Source organism: Anabrus simplex, chromosome 2 (assembly GCF_040414725.1).
Source record: "Anabrus simplex isolate iqAnaSimp1 chromosome 2, ASM4041472v1, whole genome shotgun sequence".
In the NCBI taxonomy this organism is placed as follows: domain Eukaryota; kingdom Metazoa; phylum Arthropoda; class Insecta; order Orthoptera; family Tettigoniidae; genus Anabrus; species Anabrus simplex.
The window spans coordinates 407,391,626-407,409,638 of record NC_090266.1 but is presented as its reverse complement, the minus strand read 5'-3'; the positions used below and the strand labels follow the sequence as shown (position 1 = coordinate 407,409,638).

The window sequence follows — 18,013 nt, the reverse complement described above, 5'->3', positions numbered from 1 at the left end:
CTTCCTTCCCACTGCTGGACCTTTCTGTTCCATCGTAGCCGTAAGACCTATCTGTGTCATTGCGACGTAAGGCAACTTGTAAAAAAAATGTAATTGGATTTTCCGAAAACAAACAAATGCACGTTTCTTTATTTTTAAAGAGGGCTCCTAATACAAATGTTCATGTCTGTAACATATTCAGTTTTTGAGATATAAGTATCTGCATAAAAATATATCAACCCCTTTTTGGTCCTTTTTACACCCCCTTTAAGTGGGTTTTATGAAAGCAGAAAAATGCGTATTTCTTTATTTTTAAAAGAGATTCCAAATACCAATTTTCACATCTGTAATATCTTCAGATTTTGAGATACCAGTATCCTAATAAAATTAATTCAACCCCTCTTTCAGTCCCTTTTACCCCCCCCCCCCCCCCCCAAGTGGTTTTTCCGAAAAGAAAAAAGTATGTGTTGCTGTGTACTTGAATGATATTAAAAATACCAATTTTCATGTCTGTAACATGTTACGTTTTGTCAGTCCTGTCCCCCTCCCCTTAAGTAGGTTTTCCAAAAACAAAATAATACAAAATTCTTTATTTTTAAAGGAGAGTCCAATTAAAACTTTCATGACTGTAAAATCTTCAGTTTTTGAAATACCGAGCTCGATAGCTACAGCCGCTTAAGTGCGGCCAATATCCAGTATTTGGGAGATAGTGGGTTCGAACCGCACTGTCGGTGGCCCTGAAGATGGTTTTCCGTTGTTTCCCATTTTCACACCAGGCAAATGCTGGGGCTGTACCTTAATTAAGGCCACGGGCCCTTCCTTCCCACTCCTAGCACTCTCCTGTCCCATCGTCGCCATAAGACCTATCCGTGTCGGTGCGACGTAAAGCAGCTAGTACATTTTTGCAATATAGGTATCCTCAAAAAGTTACTCAACCCCTTTCTCGCCTTTTTTACCCCCTTAAGAGGATTTTTCAGAAAACAAAAAAAATATGTGTTTCTTTATTTTAAAAGGATATTCCAAACACCAGTCTTCACGTCTGTAACATCTTCAGTACGATGTATAAGTAGGTAGGTAGGTAAGGGTTATTCTGCCCGAAGGAAGGTCCGAACCTCCGCAGAGGTGTTCCTGAGCCGGAGTTTACGTGCGGTAGGGTGGCCAGTTCCTTTCCGCTCCTCCATTCCCTTACCCCCCACCAACAGCGCGCGGCAACCCATCCACATCCTGACCACGCCCTATGTTGCTTAACTTCGGAGATCTCACGGGATCCGGTGTTTCAACACGGCTACGGCCGTTGACGATGTATAAGTATCCCCATAAAAAGAAATCAGGTAAGTTCACCTTTTTTTTTTTCACCCTACCCACCCCCTTAAATGATTTTACAGAAACAGAAAAATGTGTGTTTATTTTTAAAGGAGATTCCAAATACCTATTTTCACTTCTGTGTTACCTTTTTGAGATATACTCATTTTAAGAATTAACCCCCTTTGTCACTCCTGTTCACCATCCCTTCAGTAGATTTTCCAAAAACAAGAAAAATGTGTTCCTTTATTTTTAAAGGATATTCCAAATACCAATTTTCATGACTGTAACATCTTCAGTTTTTGAGATATAAGTATCCACATAAAAGATATTCAACCCCTTTTTCACCTCTTTTCTTTTACCCCCTTAACAGGATTTTCCAAAAACAAAAAATACGTGTTTCGTTATTTTTAAAGGCGAGTCCAAATACCAAAGTTCATGTCTTGAAACTTTTCAGTTTTCGATATATGGATACACTCATTTTAAAAATTCACCTCGCTTTTCACCCCCTTAGTGACGGAATATCCAAAAATCCTTCTTTAGTGAGCACCTACATTGTAATATGAATTTATCCCCAAAATTTCATTTCTTTATGTCCAGTAGTTTTGGCTCGGCGATGATGAATCGGTCAGTCAGGACAAGTTGTTATATATATATACTAGCAATTACCCACGGCTTCACTCGCATTGATTTCGTAATTTGATCAAAGTAATCGTTCTTTGGCATTGTACTAAGACATTATCTGAAAATTCCTAAAATATAAAAACTCACCCTAAAATTGAGTTTCATTTACCCCAGGAATTCTTTGTAAACCATGTTTGGGGTGTTACCTTTTGGGGCTAAGACGGCAATGCGACATACTGTAGAACTGTACATGTGAGAAACAGTCCTCTCTCAATTCGAAAAAATAAATACATGTTTCTTTATTTTTAAAGGAGATTCCAAATACCTATTCCCACACATGTAACATCTTCGGTTTTTGAGATATACGTAAGTATCCCCATAAAAAGAATTCAACCCCTTGATCAGTTCTTCCCGCAGCCCCGCCCCCATCAAATGTACTTTCCGAAAACAAAAATACACGTTTCTTTATTTTTAAAGGAGATTCCAAATACCAACTTTCACGTCTGTAACATCTTCAGTTTTTAAGATATAAGTATCCTCATAAAAAAATCAACTATTTTTCACTTCTTTTCACCCTCGTTAAGTGCCTTCTCCGAAAACAAAAAGGTACATGTTCCTGTATTTTTAAGGGACGTTCCAAATACCAAGTTTCTTGTCTCTAACGTTAAGTTTTTGACATATAATGTAGATATACTGGTTCTCCATTTTAAAAATTCACCCGCTTTTCCAATTCTTTTCAGTCCCTTAAATAGATTTTTTGAAAACAATAAAATACTTGTTTCATTACTTTTAAAGGAGATTCCAAATACCAGTTTTCATGTCTGTACATCTATAACGACTTCAGTTTTTGAGATAAATGTATACTCATAAGAATAATTAAACTTCTTCTTCTTCACTTCTTTCCACCCCTCTCCCGCCTTATGTGGACTTTGAAATAATAACATTAAGTTATTTATTAGACCACCTAATCAATACAAAATCGTCTTGGATGATTTACATAAATTTGTTAGCTAATGACATGTTTCGCCTTCATTAGCTAACAAATTTATGTAAATCATCCAAGACGATTTTGTATTGATTAGGTGGTCTAATAAATAACTTAATGTTATTATTTCAATCTACATCATCAATACGGACCAAAAATGATATTTATTACATGTAATGTTATGTGGACTTTCCAAAAACCAAAAAAAAAAAAATACGCGTTTCTTATTTTTAAAGGAAATTCAAAATACCAACTTTTACGTCTGTGACAGCTTCAGTTTTTGAGATAAAGTATCCTCATAAACATATTTCAACTCCTTATTTACTTATTTTCAACCCCACCCCCCTTATGTCGATTTTCCAAAAAAAAAAAATATGCATGCTTCTTTATTTTTAAAGGAGATTTTCACATCTGTAACCACTTCAGTTTTTGAGATACAAGTATCCTCATAAAAGTAATTCAACTCCATTTTCACCACCACCACCACCCCCCCCCCCCCCTCTTCCTACCCGTTATGTTGATTCCCCCTCCCCAAAAGTGTGTGTTTCATTATTTTAAAAGGAGGTTCCAAATACCAATTTTCACGTCTTTAACATCTTTAGTTTTTGAGATATAAGTTTCTGCCTAAAAAAATTAAATATTTTCACTTCCTTTAACCCTCCCCCCTTAAGTGAATTTTCCGAAAACCAAAAATACTTGTTTATTTATAAAGGAGCTTCCAAATGCCAATTATCACCACTGTAACATCTTCAGTTTTGAGATGTATGTATCCTCATAAAAAGGAATTAGACTCCTTTTTCACCGCCCCTGCCCCCAAGTATAGTATGCGAACCTTTTCTTGAGCCCTAGTTCCCATTCAGTACTATGGAGCTCAGGGCTCAAGAGAAGGTTCGCGTACTATATATTTCCCCCAAAAAATGGATGTTTATTTTTAAAGGAGATTCTTAATATTAATTTTCACGTCTGCAACATCTTTAGTTTTTAAGTATCCTCATACAAAGAATTCAACTAATTTTTCAATTAATTCACCCCCTTAAGTGGATTTTCTGTACTTTGAAAGAAAATTCCAAATACAAATTTTTATGTCTGTAACATTCAGTTTTTGAGATATAAGTGTCCTCATGAAAAGAATTAAAGTCCTTTTTCACTCCTCCACTGCCCGTTAAGTTGGTTTCCCCCCCAGCCAAAAAATGTGTGTTTCTTTATTTTTAAAGGAGATTCCAATACCAATTTCCACGTCTGTAACCTTCAGTTTTGAGATATAAATTGCTCTAGAAAAAGAATTCAATTTTTTTACTTCCTTTCACACTCCCCACTCAAGTGAATTTTCCAAAAACAAATAGTACCCGTTTTTTTAAAGAGCTTCCAAATACCAATTTAATGACTGTAACATCTTCAGTTTTGAGATATAATATCCTTGTAAAAGGAATTCATCTCCGTTTTCATCCCCCCCTACCAAGTTGATCTTCCCCCAAATGCGTGTTTCTTTATTTTTAAAGAAGATTCCAAATACCAATTTTTATGTCTGTAAAGTTTTAAGTTTTTGAGGTATAGATATCTCATTTTAAAAGTTCACGCACACACACACACACACACACCTTTTCACCCCCTTAGCGATGGAATATCCAAATATCCTCCCTTAGTGAGCACCTACACCCTACTATAAATGTATCCCCAAAATTTCATTTCTTTATGTCCAATAGTTTGGGCTCGGCGATGATGAATCAGTCAGTCAGCCAGGACATGTTATTTTATATATATAGATGCCTGATGACCCTATGCCGCATCAAAATATGTCTATGTAAAGTTTCGTCTTAATTGGATGTAAATATTGTAATATTGACTAGGAGGATAATCCAAACAATTGTGTACAATTTTGTAAGAAGTTCAACCGTCAATACGGATCTAACAAGAGATGTATAATCTGTAATGAGAATGCCATCCAGGCAAGAAAGAAAGCTAATTTCTGCTGTAATACAAAAGTGAAATTAGCAAAAATATGTAAAGACATAAACTCTCTTAGGAGATGTCTCAGTGATGTGACACCTACATTCCTAAAGTTCACTAAAAAGGCACACAGGAGCCCCCCACAAGAACTAGATTCTTTCAGTTAAAGACAGATGAGATTTTGATAGGGGAGGAGATCAGTTTGTTTACATCAGAAAAAGTCTATTTTGAACAACAGACTTTAGGAGGCCCACTTGGAAATTACCACACTTTTAGCCCGATTAGAATGGAACTAAACAGATCAGATGTAAGGCTTTTCAGGCGTTTGCTCTATTAACCAGCGTTTCGTCTTAGGTCCGACACCAGACTCATCAGAGTGGGATGTGTCAGACCCTACCCATTGACGCTGGGGTGTATGCAGGTGAACTTATCAGAAGCCCTATATGGGGCTGTTTTTTGACATGCTCTATTGGTGGAAAAATATCTAATTCCCTCCTTGGGAACTTAGAATTTCCATTTAGAATGGAATTCACTACAAAAACACATTACAAATAAGCTAGAGAACACACTGTCCAGTAAGCAAAATACATTAGACAAAAAATGGAACAGCCGGGCTGAGTGGCTCAGACGGTTAAGGCGCTGGCCTTCTAACCCCAACTTGGCAGGTTCGATCCTGGCTCAGTCTGGTGGTATTTGAAGGTGCTCAAATACGACAGCCCCGTGTTGGTAGATTTACTGGCACGTTAAAGAACTCCTGCGGGACTAAATTCCGGCACCTCGGCGTCTCCGAAGACCTTAAAAGTAGTTAGTGGGACGTAAAACAAATAACATTATTATTATTATTATTATTATTATTAAAAATGGAACTCGTTCATAAACTCGAAAAAACAGAACACAAAAAACTTTGTCAATCTAAGCAATACAACTGAACCAAACATTGAATCCAAAGGTTTTCATCCACCTGTTATGAACTTGAGTAAAATAAGTCTTAGCAAGAACGACCTTGAAATGGCTGTATACAAACTACCCTTAGATAAATGGGAAGAGATGAAATACGTTATTGAAAAACAAACTTTTATCTTATCATAAAAAAGTATTTAATCACAACACAGACCGCTCCACTAATATGAAAGTCAAACACCTCAAGAAAAATTTAAAAGTTAATCATCTGATAACAACTAAATTGGTGATGTATAAATTTTTTTTAAGTTTGATTAACTTTGCGAAGAATTCAGGTTCAATAACTGGTGTGCGTTTGTGATGTGATTATCATGTAAACATATTATGTCATCTACATATCTGCTCTAGTGAAAGTTTCCTTTAGAATGCTGGTTGGTTAAGAAATTGATTTCAAAGTTATTTAGAAAAATGTTCATTATTATACAGAAAAGAAAAAAATATTTTCATCAACTACTTGAACAAGAACGCATACAAAATAGCTAATATTTTCAAAAAGCAAGCTCTAAAAAATGCGTTTAGAACGAACAACACACTGCAAAGACACATCAGCAAATGCAACCTAAACAAAAAAGACATGTTTATCAAGTCAAGAGTTTATGAACTCAAGTGTCAAGAACCTAAATGCAATGCCACATATACAGGCCAAACAAAACGAAATTTCCACACAGGATACAAATAACAGAAAAATGCGATTAGATACAATCGGCATTCAGCTTTCAGAGAGCATGTATGACAATTCACACCATCTCACAGACATCAACACAGATCTAGAAATTTTACACCATGAAAATAAAAGCAAATCTTCGATTATTAAAGAAGTGACCAAAATTTATATCGTAAGGAAAGCTAACCAAACCAACCTCAAGGACCATACATATTCTCCCTTCCCCCTCCCACTCTTTGTCCTGCTTAATTATATTCTAAACAACATTTCATACTTTTTTGCATTATTGCCTAATGTATCCCACAGGAGGCTACTCTGACTTAAATATCTGGAATGTAGGTTTGGATATTCTTATCTGTAGTAAATTCTCCGAACTTATGCAGTGTCTTTTGCCACTCAAGACTTTTTTTAGGTTATTATTTATCACTAAAAGTAATGTCTTTCAAGATACTCTTTAATCCAGTTCCATTCTTTTATTTCATCAAAATCGTTAACTTGCATTTACTCTCTAATACACCAAAATATATTTTAACATGAAGAAGCAACATTCCCCACCAGTATCCAATGAACAGGGTCATTACCCAGTACACTAAGCTCACTCCCCTACTTCCCATCCCCCTCTCCACAGAACAGAGGTCATTGTCTCTCGCCACCAGGATTGGGCAAGGACGTGGCCGCAGTCGAAATGCAGTTGCTGAGGGTAAAGGACGATTGATTAGCAGTAGAAATATAAGTTAATAAAGTTACAGTAGAGGACTTCTACACTCATTGTTTGTTATTACTTGTTTATAATATAATCAACTCTCAATCATTGACAAGTTTATGTAACATAAACAATATTGTACATACATGTGCATGATTTAAAGTGATTTGATGGAATCTGATGATGTTCTTGTTGAACGAAACGTGTCATTCTTTGTTTATTTGTGTGTGTCTATTTTTTACAGGTATGTTATAGTGTTATGTGTTATAATTATTGCTTTTGACAGGCTGAAAAGCTTTAAAGTCATATTAACTAAGTCAACACTGGAAAATATGGCTTCCTTCTTAACAAACTAAAAAAAAAAGATTGAGCACATGGTATTGTATGTTCCTCGCATTTAAAATTTTATCAGTAGTTTTCATTATTATCAAAATACAATTTACCTCCCATGTAGCTGGAAACTTTGTGGATGCCCACAGCAAACATGATATCTATAGGTTTAATAATTGTTTCTGAGAAAAGTTTTAACTTGTAACATACCATGCACTCATTCTTTTCTTGAGCGACTCTGCATTATGTTACAGGTTGCTGACATTTCCAGTACATTGAATTATTCTTCATTAAGACGGTTAATGTACCCCTATGTGATTCAGGGCCGGTTCTACCATCTGCTGGTAAAGTGGCTGGCAGCTGCCCGGGAGGTAAACTACCTGGAGGTGTAAATCGGCTGGTACTTTGGCTTGCGTCCAACCACCTCCGCGCAAGCGCTAGGTAGCTACCCGGAGCTAGACACCGATATACGAGGTTGGCTAGACTGATTTTCAGAGATTTCTCGCTTTCGAGTGTGGTGCTATCTATCGTCAGATGCATGAAACCCATTTCGATTGTCTTATTTCCCTGTGCTTGCGTCTGCTGATTATCACCAAAAAGCCTAATAAGGGGAGTCTTAAGAGTTATGGACAACGATTCATGTCAAGCTTTCGTGATTTTAATCTATGATCTTCAATATCAATACCTAATTGGGATTAAAATCTCGAGATTACATTTTCTTACGCCAGTTATAACCTGTCATGCAAGGCAGCGTTTTTGAAAGGTATTCTCGTAGTAGACTGGTCAAGTCGCTCGCTCCGTAATAGAAGGTACGCAGGTTTTCATCGTATTTCTAATTTACATTTTAAAGTGTATTTTCGTTCCCTGCCGTTGTTCTTAACTGTCTTTTACGCACTTCCATATATGTACATACACACACATCTTCTTTACGGACTTATTGCCTTTGAGCATTCTATCTGCAGGCTTCTGTGAATTGATTAAGTATCTCCGCGATGCTCTATTTGCAACTAGTTCTGTGACCTCGTTTAGTTCCAGATGCTTCCATTTATTGATAAAGCATTTCATTTTAATTTTTAACTTTATGAAGATAAAGTTGGAAGGTACTGTAAATGTAAAGAACTAATCGGGATAAATATCCATTCATAGGAAGAGGAATTCGGGAATGGAATAGTTTCCAATTTCTTCGAAATAATTTACAAGCCTATGTAAACAACTAATAGGGAATCTGCTACCTGGGCGACAGTCCTATGTGCTATTAATCATAACATCACTTGCTATAGGTAGCATACATATAAAGCAATTTTCCTAGTAGACATAATATTGTGATAAGAACGTATGAAAAGAGGCATACAGATTAAGACAACGCTAATAATGGAAATAAAAAAGATTCGTCATAATAAAGACTCGAACCTGCACACTTCGTATTACGAAGCGAACGTGTTAACCATTACGCTACGCATACGCTTGGGTTAGTGAGGATACATACAGTAATATATATCTCGTGTCCGAAAACTGAAAAAGTAGAAAATTAAAGCCCATTTGAAATTATTTCCAAATAGATTTTGATTTTACATCCTTTTAGAGTTTCTTTACGAAAGCTTGACGTATAAAATGTGTTCCCTGCGCTACCGATGCGAGAGGCTGGTGTGACCGTTGCAACTCAAGGGAAGCATCAATGTTCAAAATCCTGCAATACAATATCGATCACTGTTACAGCATCATGCTTTTTTCAGTATACTAAGCTAATTTGAGTTGCATATCACCAGAAATACAGCTAATAATGTTCAGCTCTCAGAACTTGCCCGGCAGGTAAAGTCTTATCGGGCCCTCGAAGTGGCCGAGAAATTACGCGCCGGGTAACGACGATTTATGCTGCCGATAGCGCTACCTGGGAGTGGTCGGACGGAAACACCCTTTTACGCGGAGGGCAAATTACGCGCTACTTTACCAGTAGGTGGTAGAACCGGCCCTCAGGTGAATAAGGTCAATTTTAGCCACCTTGGGAGACTGATTACCTTGAATTGAGCAGGGGTACATCATTTTCCATGATACACGATCCAACCTGGACAAAGAACGTAATGTTAATGCATTGTAGGTTCTGTGACACAATTTTTGGATAAAAGTGTACTGTAATTTAAATAAGCTCCAAAAAATGCTGGTGTGTTGTTCTAGTGGTATTGCCATCTGCTGGACACATTGTGCTGTCTGAATCAGTCAGTGAAGATCAGTCACCAGAGGAAATGAGTTTGCCTGCGCCTGTGGTTTCTAGCAAGTGTGTCCATTCTCTCCCGACAAATTTGAAGCTTCGTCATCCTCTCCTCGGATTAAGTATGTAATCGTATATTTTTTATCCTATTAAAGTCTTTTTCTCCATGGTGATGTTAGTTCTTATATGGCTATAAAAATGTATTCTCTTTTACTGTACTATGATACACAATGAACGAAATGGCAAAATTTGTTTGGTGACTAATAATGTAGAAACCCTGCAGTTCAGGAAACTACTCAAAAGGAGAGTTCTGTTATTGGGGAAAAAAGTTATTTTTGACTTGGTAATTTGCCGGGCTGAGTGGCTGGCCTTCTGACCGCAACTTGGCAGGTTCGATCCTGGCTCAGTCAGGTGGTATTTGAAAGTGCTCAAATACGCCAGCCTTGTGTTGGTGGATTATCACAAGTGTCTTAGTCCTTATTGTATTAGAAATAAATAATAATGCCAAAAATCTGTTTCAAAAAATTATTTGCTGCCATTCATGAATTTTATTGAATAACAAACTTCAAATTATCCTTAAGTGGCCAATAACTGTATGGTTTACCCCCATTTCAGCTAGTTGTGATTAAACATTTCTACCGAATACTTGCAGTCTTATATAGGTTCAAGTGACGTATATGATCAGTCTACTTTCCTTTCAGTGGGGGTCTGGTCATCAGTGACAGTGTATATGTATTTTGCAGTACAGTAGAAACTCAATGCATCGCTCTTGGGACTTTCGTTTTCCTTATTTGTCATTCAATTCATTCAGTCCCAAAAATGTTCCATATAAACTTGTTAAATTTCTCTGCATCACTCGTTCCTCGAATTGTGGTTTTATCGCATCAATCGCCAAAAACAATGTTTGTCCTCGGCCACAATTTTCCCGCATTATTATTACATCTAACACCTTCGTCTTCTTCACAGTTTCGCCCATAACCATTATGAATAACAGTGGTGACATTACACTTGTTGCCATAGTCCTGTTTCATTCCAAAACCACTCTGTCCTGCCTACATGTGTCTGGACACTGCTGCAACAATTTTGTACTTTGCTTGCTCATATTCTGTCATTTGTTTTGCAAACCCTTTCTGTTGCATTACTTTCCATACTTTGCTCTGGTGCTCTGGGTACACAGTCAGACTTTAAAAGTGTTGACAGTCTTTTTTTGACATTGCATGTAATGGAAGAACTTCATAGTTGGTTCCATATTGACTTCTGACTTCAGGTAACTCTATTGAGAAATGTATTGGTCTTTTGTTTCAATACCAATTAATTTTCCACTGATTTAAATGGAATTCATAGTCTGACTTGACCTGTTGTGCTTATGTAGGTCTCTGCAAATTTTCTCAAAACAATGTGATGATTGCATTGTGGTTTTGATGTTGTATCCAAAAATCCACGTTGGATCACTAATTATGATAGTCTTAATGAAGTTCTTAGGTTTATTAACGCGATTCAAAAGTTCTCGATATGATGGAAATTCAAAAGTCCCTCCGGTCCTCAGTACATTGTAGAACATGTTTCGTTCTCCTTTCAGAACATCTTCAGCTACTAAATATCAGGTTGTTACTAGTCAAAAATAATAGTCCGACTCCTTGGCTGAATGGTCAGCGTTGTGAACTTCGGTTCAGATGGTCCCAGGTTTGATTCCTTGCTGGGTTGGGAGTTATAATTGCATCTGATTAATTCTTCTGGCTCAGGAACTAGACATTTCTGTTTGTCCCAACACTTTCCTCTTCATATTCAGACAACATACCACTCTACCAAGTACCACAGAAACATGCAATAGTAATTACATCCCTCCACTTAGTGTTGTCATCAGGAAGGGCATCCGGCCGTAAAACAGTACCAAATCCACATGTGTGACACAGTCACACCCGCAACCCCACAGGTGTGAGAGAAAAAGCTGTAGAAGAAGAATGGTTAAAAAACATAATCCAAAAGGATGTACATAACAAACTAAAATAATTATAAACAAGAATAATTAACACTTAAAATTGAAACCCAACATGCCAATGTCTTTTGTTGTGCCCCGTGTCGGTAGATTTACTGGCATGTAAAAGAACTCCTGCGGGACCAAATTCCAGCACCTCGGCGGCTCCGAAAACCGTAAAAATGTAGTTAGTGGGGCGTAAAGCAAATATTATTGTTGTTGTTGTTGTTGTTTTGCCACTTGCCCTTCTTGATTTGAATAAACTATTGATAAAATAACAGCATTTTGGTAAAAAAAAAAAAAAAAAATCCTTACTGTTGTCATGAAACAAACACTTATACAAGGTACTGAATATACATTAAAACTGCAAATGACACTATGTGACATCTTAAGAATGCTTCTGCAGTGAAAAACTAAGTGGTTCTTGAAGGAGAAATATGTCCTACAATAAACTGTATGACTACGAATTCCATTTAAATCAGTGGAAAATTAATTGGTATTGAAGTGCCTGTTCTTCCATATATATATGTTGCCCAAAGAGTTTGTGATCTCTTTTCCTCTAATTTTCTCCTTCTTGTAAAAGGGACCACAGTTATCTTGTTCGGGTTGACTGATAGTTGTTCTTCCCGACACCAGTTCTACGTATTTTACTTCTTTTGAATAAACAACACAGCGGGCTGTGTTATGTGGCATCTCTTCAAAATAGCAGACATCCATGACCTTTGTTGCATTTCGGACATGTTGGAGGTTAATCATAATGGTCTGTATGCTTTGGCTTGGGCATAATTTGCCCTTCCAGGCTTAGGTATGAATACTGCTTTAGCTTCAGACCATGATTTCGGCACGTACCCAAAAGCTAGACTAGCTCTGAAAAGGTCAGTTAGGGCATTGACGAGTATCTCCCGTCTTTCCTGTAGGAGAATCGGCCCGGAGCCTTTATAGGATGAAACGTGTCGATTGCCCATTTTACATGGTTATGTTTTATTATTCTGTTGGCACAGTTTGTCTGCCCTTCGAGCTCTGGTCTCTGTTCCAACCATTTCTTCTTCTGTCATCTCCTCAGCCTCAGGAAAGTGACACGCCATTAGTATCTCCAACGTGTCCCTCCCCACCTGAGTAAATGACCCATCTGGTTTCTCCAGTGTCTCCACTTGAGATTTATATGGGTTGCTTTCAGAACCTTCTTGAGCCTTGCTGTTTCAGTGTGCAATTCCACTTTCTCACAGAACAGTCTCCAAGATTTTCTTTTTGCTTTCCATATCTCTAGGTTATACTCAGGGAGTTTCCTATGATATACGTCCTACATACCATTTCTGGATGATATTCTGTACAACATCCTAACCTCTTTTTTCATTTTGGCTAGTTTGTTGTTCTGCCACCTTACTTTTTTGGTGTTTTTCTTTTCTTTGAGAGGACAGTTTTCATGGAATGAGTCTATAATGGCCTCTTCTAATAGTTCCACTGCCTCATCCAATTCTCTCAGTCCTCCCATATTATTGGAATTTTTTGTACAGCCTTCCCTAGAACTTCTCTGTATCTGTCCCAGTTAGTTCTTTTCGGGTCTCTGTACATCTCAATCCCACATAGTCTTGCATCTATTGCAAATTGGATGTGTGTGCTGGTGGTCTGCCAATGATGATTCCTCCAGCACCTTCCAGACTTTAATAAAGTTTGCAATAAGTGTAGTGCTTAGTGTAATGTCTATTATCTCGCTACAATTTTTATTTATAAATGTAGGCTTGCTTCCTAGATTTAGTATCGTCAACTCAGTTCCAATAATTAACACTAGTAGACTCACCTCTTGCATTGCAGTTCGTGCTGCCCCTTGCCGTGTGGTGTGAATTTGCATCTGCTCCAAGGACTAGGTGTTCGCCTTTCCTCTTTGTGTTGCAAATTAGGTTCTCAACTTCTTCTGATGCAGGCAGATTGGTTGAGTCATATGGGAGGTATGCAATGCCTATGGTTATTTCTCTGGGTCTCTCCCAATTTCCAAGTTTAATCTTGTCCACAGTTAAGTTCCGTAAACAGTGTTCCTGCAACATAAAAGACATTTTCATTTCCTGTTTACAAGAAGACATGTTCTGGGTATTTCCGATGTTGTATCGTACATCAGCTTACCTCCAGATTCTGCCAGTCCTGCTACTCTGCCCTTGACTACCTATGGCTCTTGAATAAGGGCCACAGCAGTAGCCCCGGACTTGAACTTCCTGGTGAAATTGGCCACCGCTGCTTTTTTATGCTGAAGATTGGCCTGAAGGACCTTCAGCTCCATCTTTATCAACATTGGGTTTCGTTTTTCCCCTGATGACTTGAAACTTGATCTGCCCAATTCCAAGCTTAGCCTTAAGGCTTTTCTTTTTGAGCTCTTCAAAGTCTCTTTCACTAAGGGCTATAACGGCTGTCCTTCCTGTCTTGTTGATTGAAGTGGCATTCAGCACTCTCCACTCTTGTGTTAGAAGTTTGGTATCATGCTGATTGATTCTGACAGCAGTTTGCTCTACTGTAGCTTCTGTTGTCATTTCTTGTTTTGAGTTGGCGACAGCCTGTCCAATTGGGACTTCTGTCTCCATTTTTTCGTCTTTGGCTTGCTCCCGGATCTGCTCTACTGGAGCTTCCTTGGCTTCCCTTGATGTCAAAGTTTTTGAAATTGGTTCTTTAAGTATCCATATTTCAACCAATCATAGGGTTTTTGCCCCTTCTAGGGTCCTGAGCAACGTTCTCACCATCCGTGGTGAGGCATACAGCCAGACATTGTCCTCCCGCAACTCAGGCTCACCGTAGCGGAGACCACGCCCCTCACTTATCCATCCAGCGGTCCGCCCCCGGCCCGAACCTAGCCAAGTTTGTTCCCCCTTCAGTAGGCCTGCTCACGTGGTCTCCACTTGGCATTATCATGACTGATTTCACAGCCTAACTTTCCCCCTAGGTTGGGATCGCCCCTTTCCCAACTCGCGGCTCGTCCAGGCTGTGTAGAGCAAAGTTATGTGTTGGTTACAGTACCCTGCAGTGACCCTTCACCTCAATCACCAGCCCCACTTCACCTGAACCACCGTATCACCCATGTGGAGGAACCATGGATGCCTCTCTAGCATGTGTGGGCGAGGCCTCCACTTCCAAGCCTTGATTTAGGCTAGTAACAACAACCATAGCCATAATCTTATCGTATCTGCTTCCCTTCTGATTGTGGCTTATTTCAGCTCTGTTGCCTCCATGTGATTAGATTCTTGCAAGCATACTATCTATTGCACTTAAAACATCAAAAAAAAACTGTATTTCATAGAAGTCATGGATAATCTCTTGACATTCTTCTAGTGCAGGAAATACTTAGTAATCTGTCCATGGATGCAATCACTGTGGAAACTCTGCTAGCAATTGCACTAGCTGAAGCTTTTGAAATTCTAGCATTGTCTCCAAACATTACATGAATAATCATTGGTTGTGCTTTCAAAAAAGTGTTTGATCTCGAATGTACTTTGTCTCTATACAGACAGTGACAATGAAATAAGTTTCGACAAATCTGAATCATCTGGTTGCGATGTCTGACTAAACAGTTAAATGGCAGAAAATGTATTCCTTGTGCTGTGCGTGCTTCATCTATTTTTTTAAAAAGTTTTTTGTTATGATTTTCAGGGGTCGAATTATAATTGAATAAATACAGTACTTGGATCTTACATTATTTGTTTTATTAGTCCTGTTTTGGTCTAGTATCATTTAATTTTTAATTCAGCCATACAACCTCAGTTTACAAATATTCCTCTGAAAACTTACTTTTTAAATACATTTCATTAGTTAATTAGTATGGTGTACAATATAGATGTATAGCTTCTTGCTCATGACAACTTATACATGTGCAGAGTTGTAACTTTTTTTCTTAAAAATTCAAACTGCTTTTGCCTTTTAACACATTCAGTCCCAATCTATTTTTCAAACCTCAATTCCAAAAACTCAGGCTTTTTAAGACTATTTCAAATTATTTTGTACACTATTTTTATGAACATATTCAAAAACCATGATCATATTCTGAAGAAATGGGGATCAAGGTAAGAATTAAGTCTCAACACTAATATTTATATTTTCTGAATGAGAAAAAATGTCATATTATGTTACAAAAATAAATCGTAATCAAGAAGCTATTTATGTTCCATGCTTGCCTTACCTTTCATCTAAGTATAAAATACCTATCGATCGGTGGATTGTCAGAGGCCTGCTATTCAGAGCAAGAGGCGCCCTCCCTAGTCACACATCGAACTTCCTACAAAATTTGAAAGTTCCACTCTGCGAGTTAGAAAAAATAGTAATAAAGATACTGAGGAACTCTCTGCAAATCATTCACTTCCATCTGTACCTGAGAACGTGATTGACATTCCTCCCCCACTAACCCTGGGAAAAAAGAAGATAACGGCTTCAACGATAAAATTTATAGTTTTAAACTCCATTGAAATTGAAACTGTATTCCGGATCCAAACGGTCACCCTCATTGGAGGACGGATGATTTATTTCTTTAATAAATCTCTCTCTCACACACAAAATGTGTCCCTGACCTAGGTATACTCGGGCAAGGGATGTTCTAGCATTTCACGTAGTCGGATTCAAGGTCGGGCGTGTGCTTCGATGTGTTAATGCCAGAGTCATGAAATAGTGGTTTGTCTGGTATATGTCTTAACTATATATGATTTGCCACCCTATTCCTTGTAAATAGTTTGTGCATGATAATTTTGCAAGTACACTGTCGGTGATTTTATCATTGTATTTCTTCTCTGATTACAGATTTTCCAAAATGTCAAGAGATACAATGAAAAACCTTCTTTTCACCTGATATTCAAGTTATCAAAATTATTATGCTGTGTGAATAAAGATCAGGAAGATAATGGCAACAGAAACCTACCAAAAGTAACTACAGGACACCAGAGTTGTTGAAATCCAACAATACCAAATTAACACCAGTGTGTTCCTAGTTATTGTAACTAAAGCCTGTGGTTGTTCCTAGTTATTATAACTAAAGCCTGTGGATTTTTTAATCCTGAAAATATTAAGTGTGTACTTAAAAAGCAATAAATATTTTGAAAGTTGTAATCAAGTGTAGTTGTCCCTAATATTTTTGCTACCATATTTTTCATCATTCATTCTAGTCTCCATAAAAAGATTAAGCAGTTCAGTATGTCTGGTTGTTCACCTTTCACCCTGATAAACAGAACTCTGTGTATGATAAAAATGGCTAAATATGCACATACTTATGGGCTAAAAAATTTCAAAATATGGACTAAAATTTTGTGTAAACATTATGCAAGATAATGTAAACAATACTTATATTGTATCAAAATGTTATGCTTAAGAAAAATAACAATGAGTACAGTTAAAAGAGTTATGCTTAACCATGAACGTTACTCAACAAGAGTTGAACCTTTCTGATATGGATATTAAAATTATTAGGGCAGTTTTCTGCACTTTTACTACAAATTGTCCTATTGTCACAGTGGGTTGAGTGACAAGGCCGGCAAGAAAGAAAAGAATGTGCATAAAGCAGAATTTGCTTTCTATATTTAATACAGTGAAACTCTGTTAAGAAGTTTTTCAAGGGACTGCGAAAAGAAAAACTTCTTAAGCAGGAAACTTCTTAAAAGGGGTAATGCCCAAAAACTTATTCTGTACTTTGAAATACATGTGAAACACACAGCCAACAGATTTCCTTGTTTGTGAACAATACCGAAATAGGCCGATATATAAGAGCTGCTAACAGAAAGCCACAATATAAAAATTCGATTATCATGACAATATTTTTAGAGATAAAGTAAAATAATTGAACATACTGTATTATAAATATATTTGATAAGAGAAGGGAACATATTAAGTTATATAAAAACGTTGCAAGGTTTGATTATTTTAGCAGGCAGAACCATGTCCTTCCACACTTCCCTTTCCTCCGCACTTACACTCTCTGCTTCGCAACAAATTGTTTTGTAAACGATGACGGCTCGATTTTTAAAGCGGTCCAGCCACCCGTTCGACGCGGTAAAAGGTACCCTTAATTTGCATGCGGCTTTCTCCTGCACAATAGTCCCACTGAAAGGTATGTTTAAACTTCACTGCTGTTTAAACCATATTACCAGAGCATGTTCTATTTCATTGTACTTTTCAGATTTAACTTCCTTACAATTTGCAGAAGCAGAGATCTCTTCTTTCTTCACTATAATACCGTTCAAAGTAGACGGCGGCATCCCCAGCTCCTTTGCCAAAGCAACATGGGAAAGTGTAGATGACTCCACTTTCCTTATAATCTCCACTTTGTCTTTTATTGTTAGTGCCTTTCGCTCGATCTCTTTCCTCCGAGTTCCGCTCAT

At 37.5% G+C, this 18,013-nt stretch overlaps 1 protein-coding gene across 2 annotated transcripts in view; it reads left to right on the top strand.

The window, feature by feature from the left end:
- LOC136862860 (uncharacterized) overlaps positions 1-16,748 on the top strand; it is a 142,022-nt gene extending 125,274 nt beyond the window's left edge. For both annotated transcript variants that reach the window (XM_068225801.1, XM_068225802.1), the window contains 2 exons: positions 9,667-9,822; positions 16,443-16,748. In XM_068225801.1, coding sequence (XP_068081902.1) covers positions 9,667-9,822; positions 16,443-16,471 — 185 coding nt within the window. In that variant the 3' untranslated portion in view covers positions 16,472-16,748. The remainder of the gene's footprint in view (positions 1-9,666; positions 9,823-16,442) is intronic.
- The last annotated feature ends 1,265 nt before the right edge of the window (positions 16,749-18,013 follow it).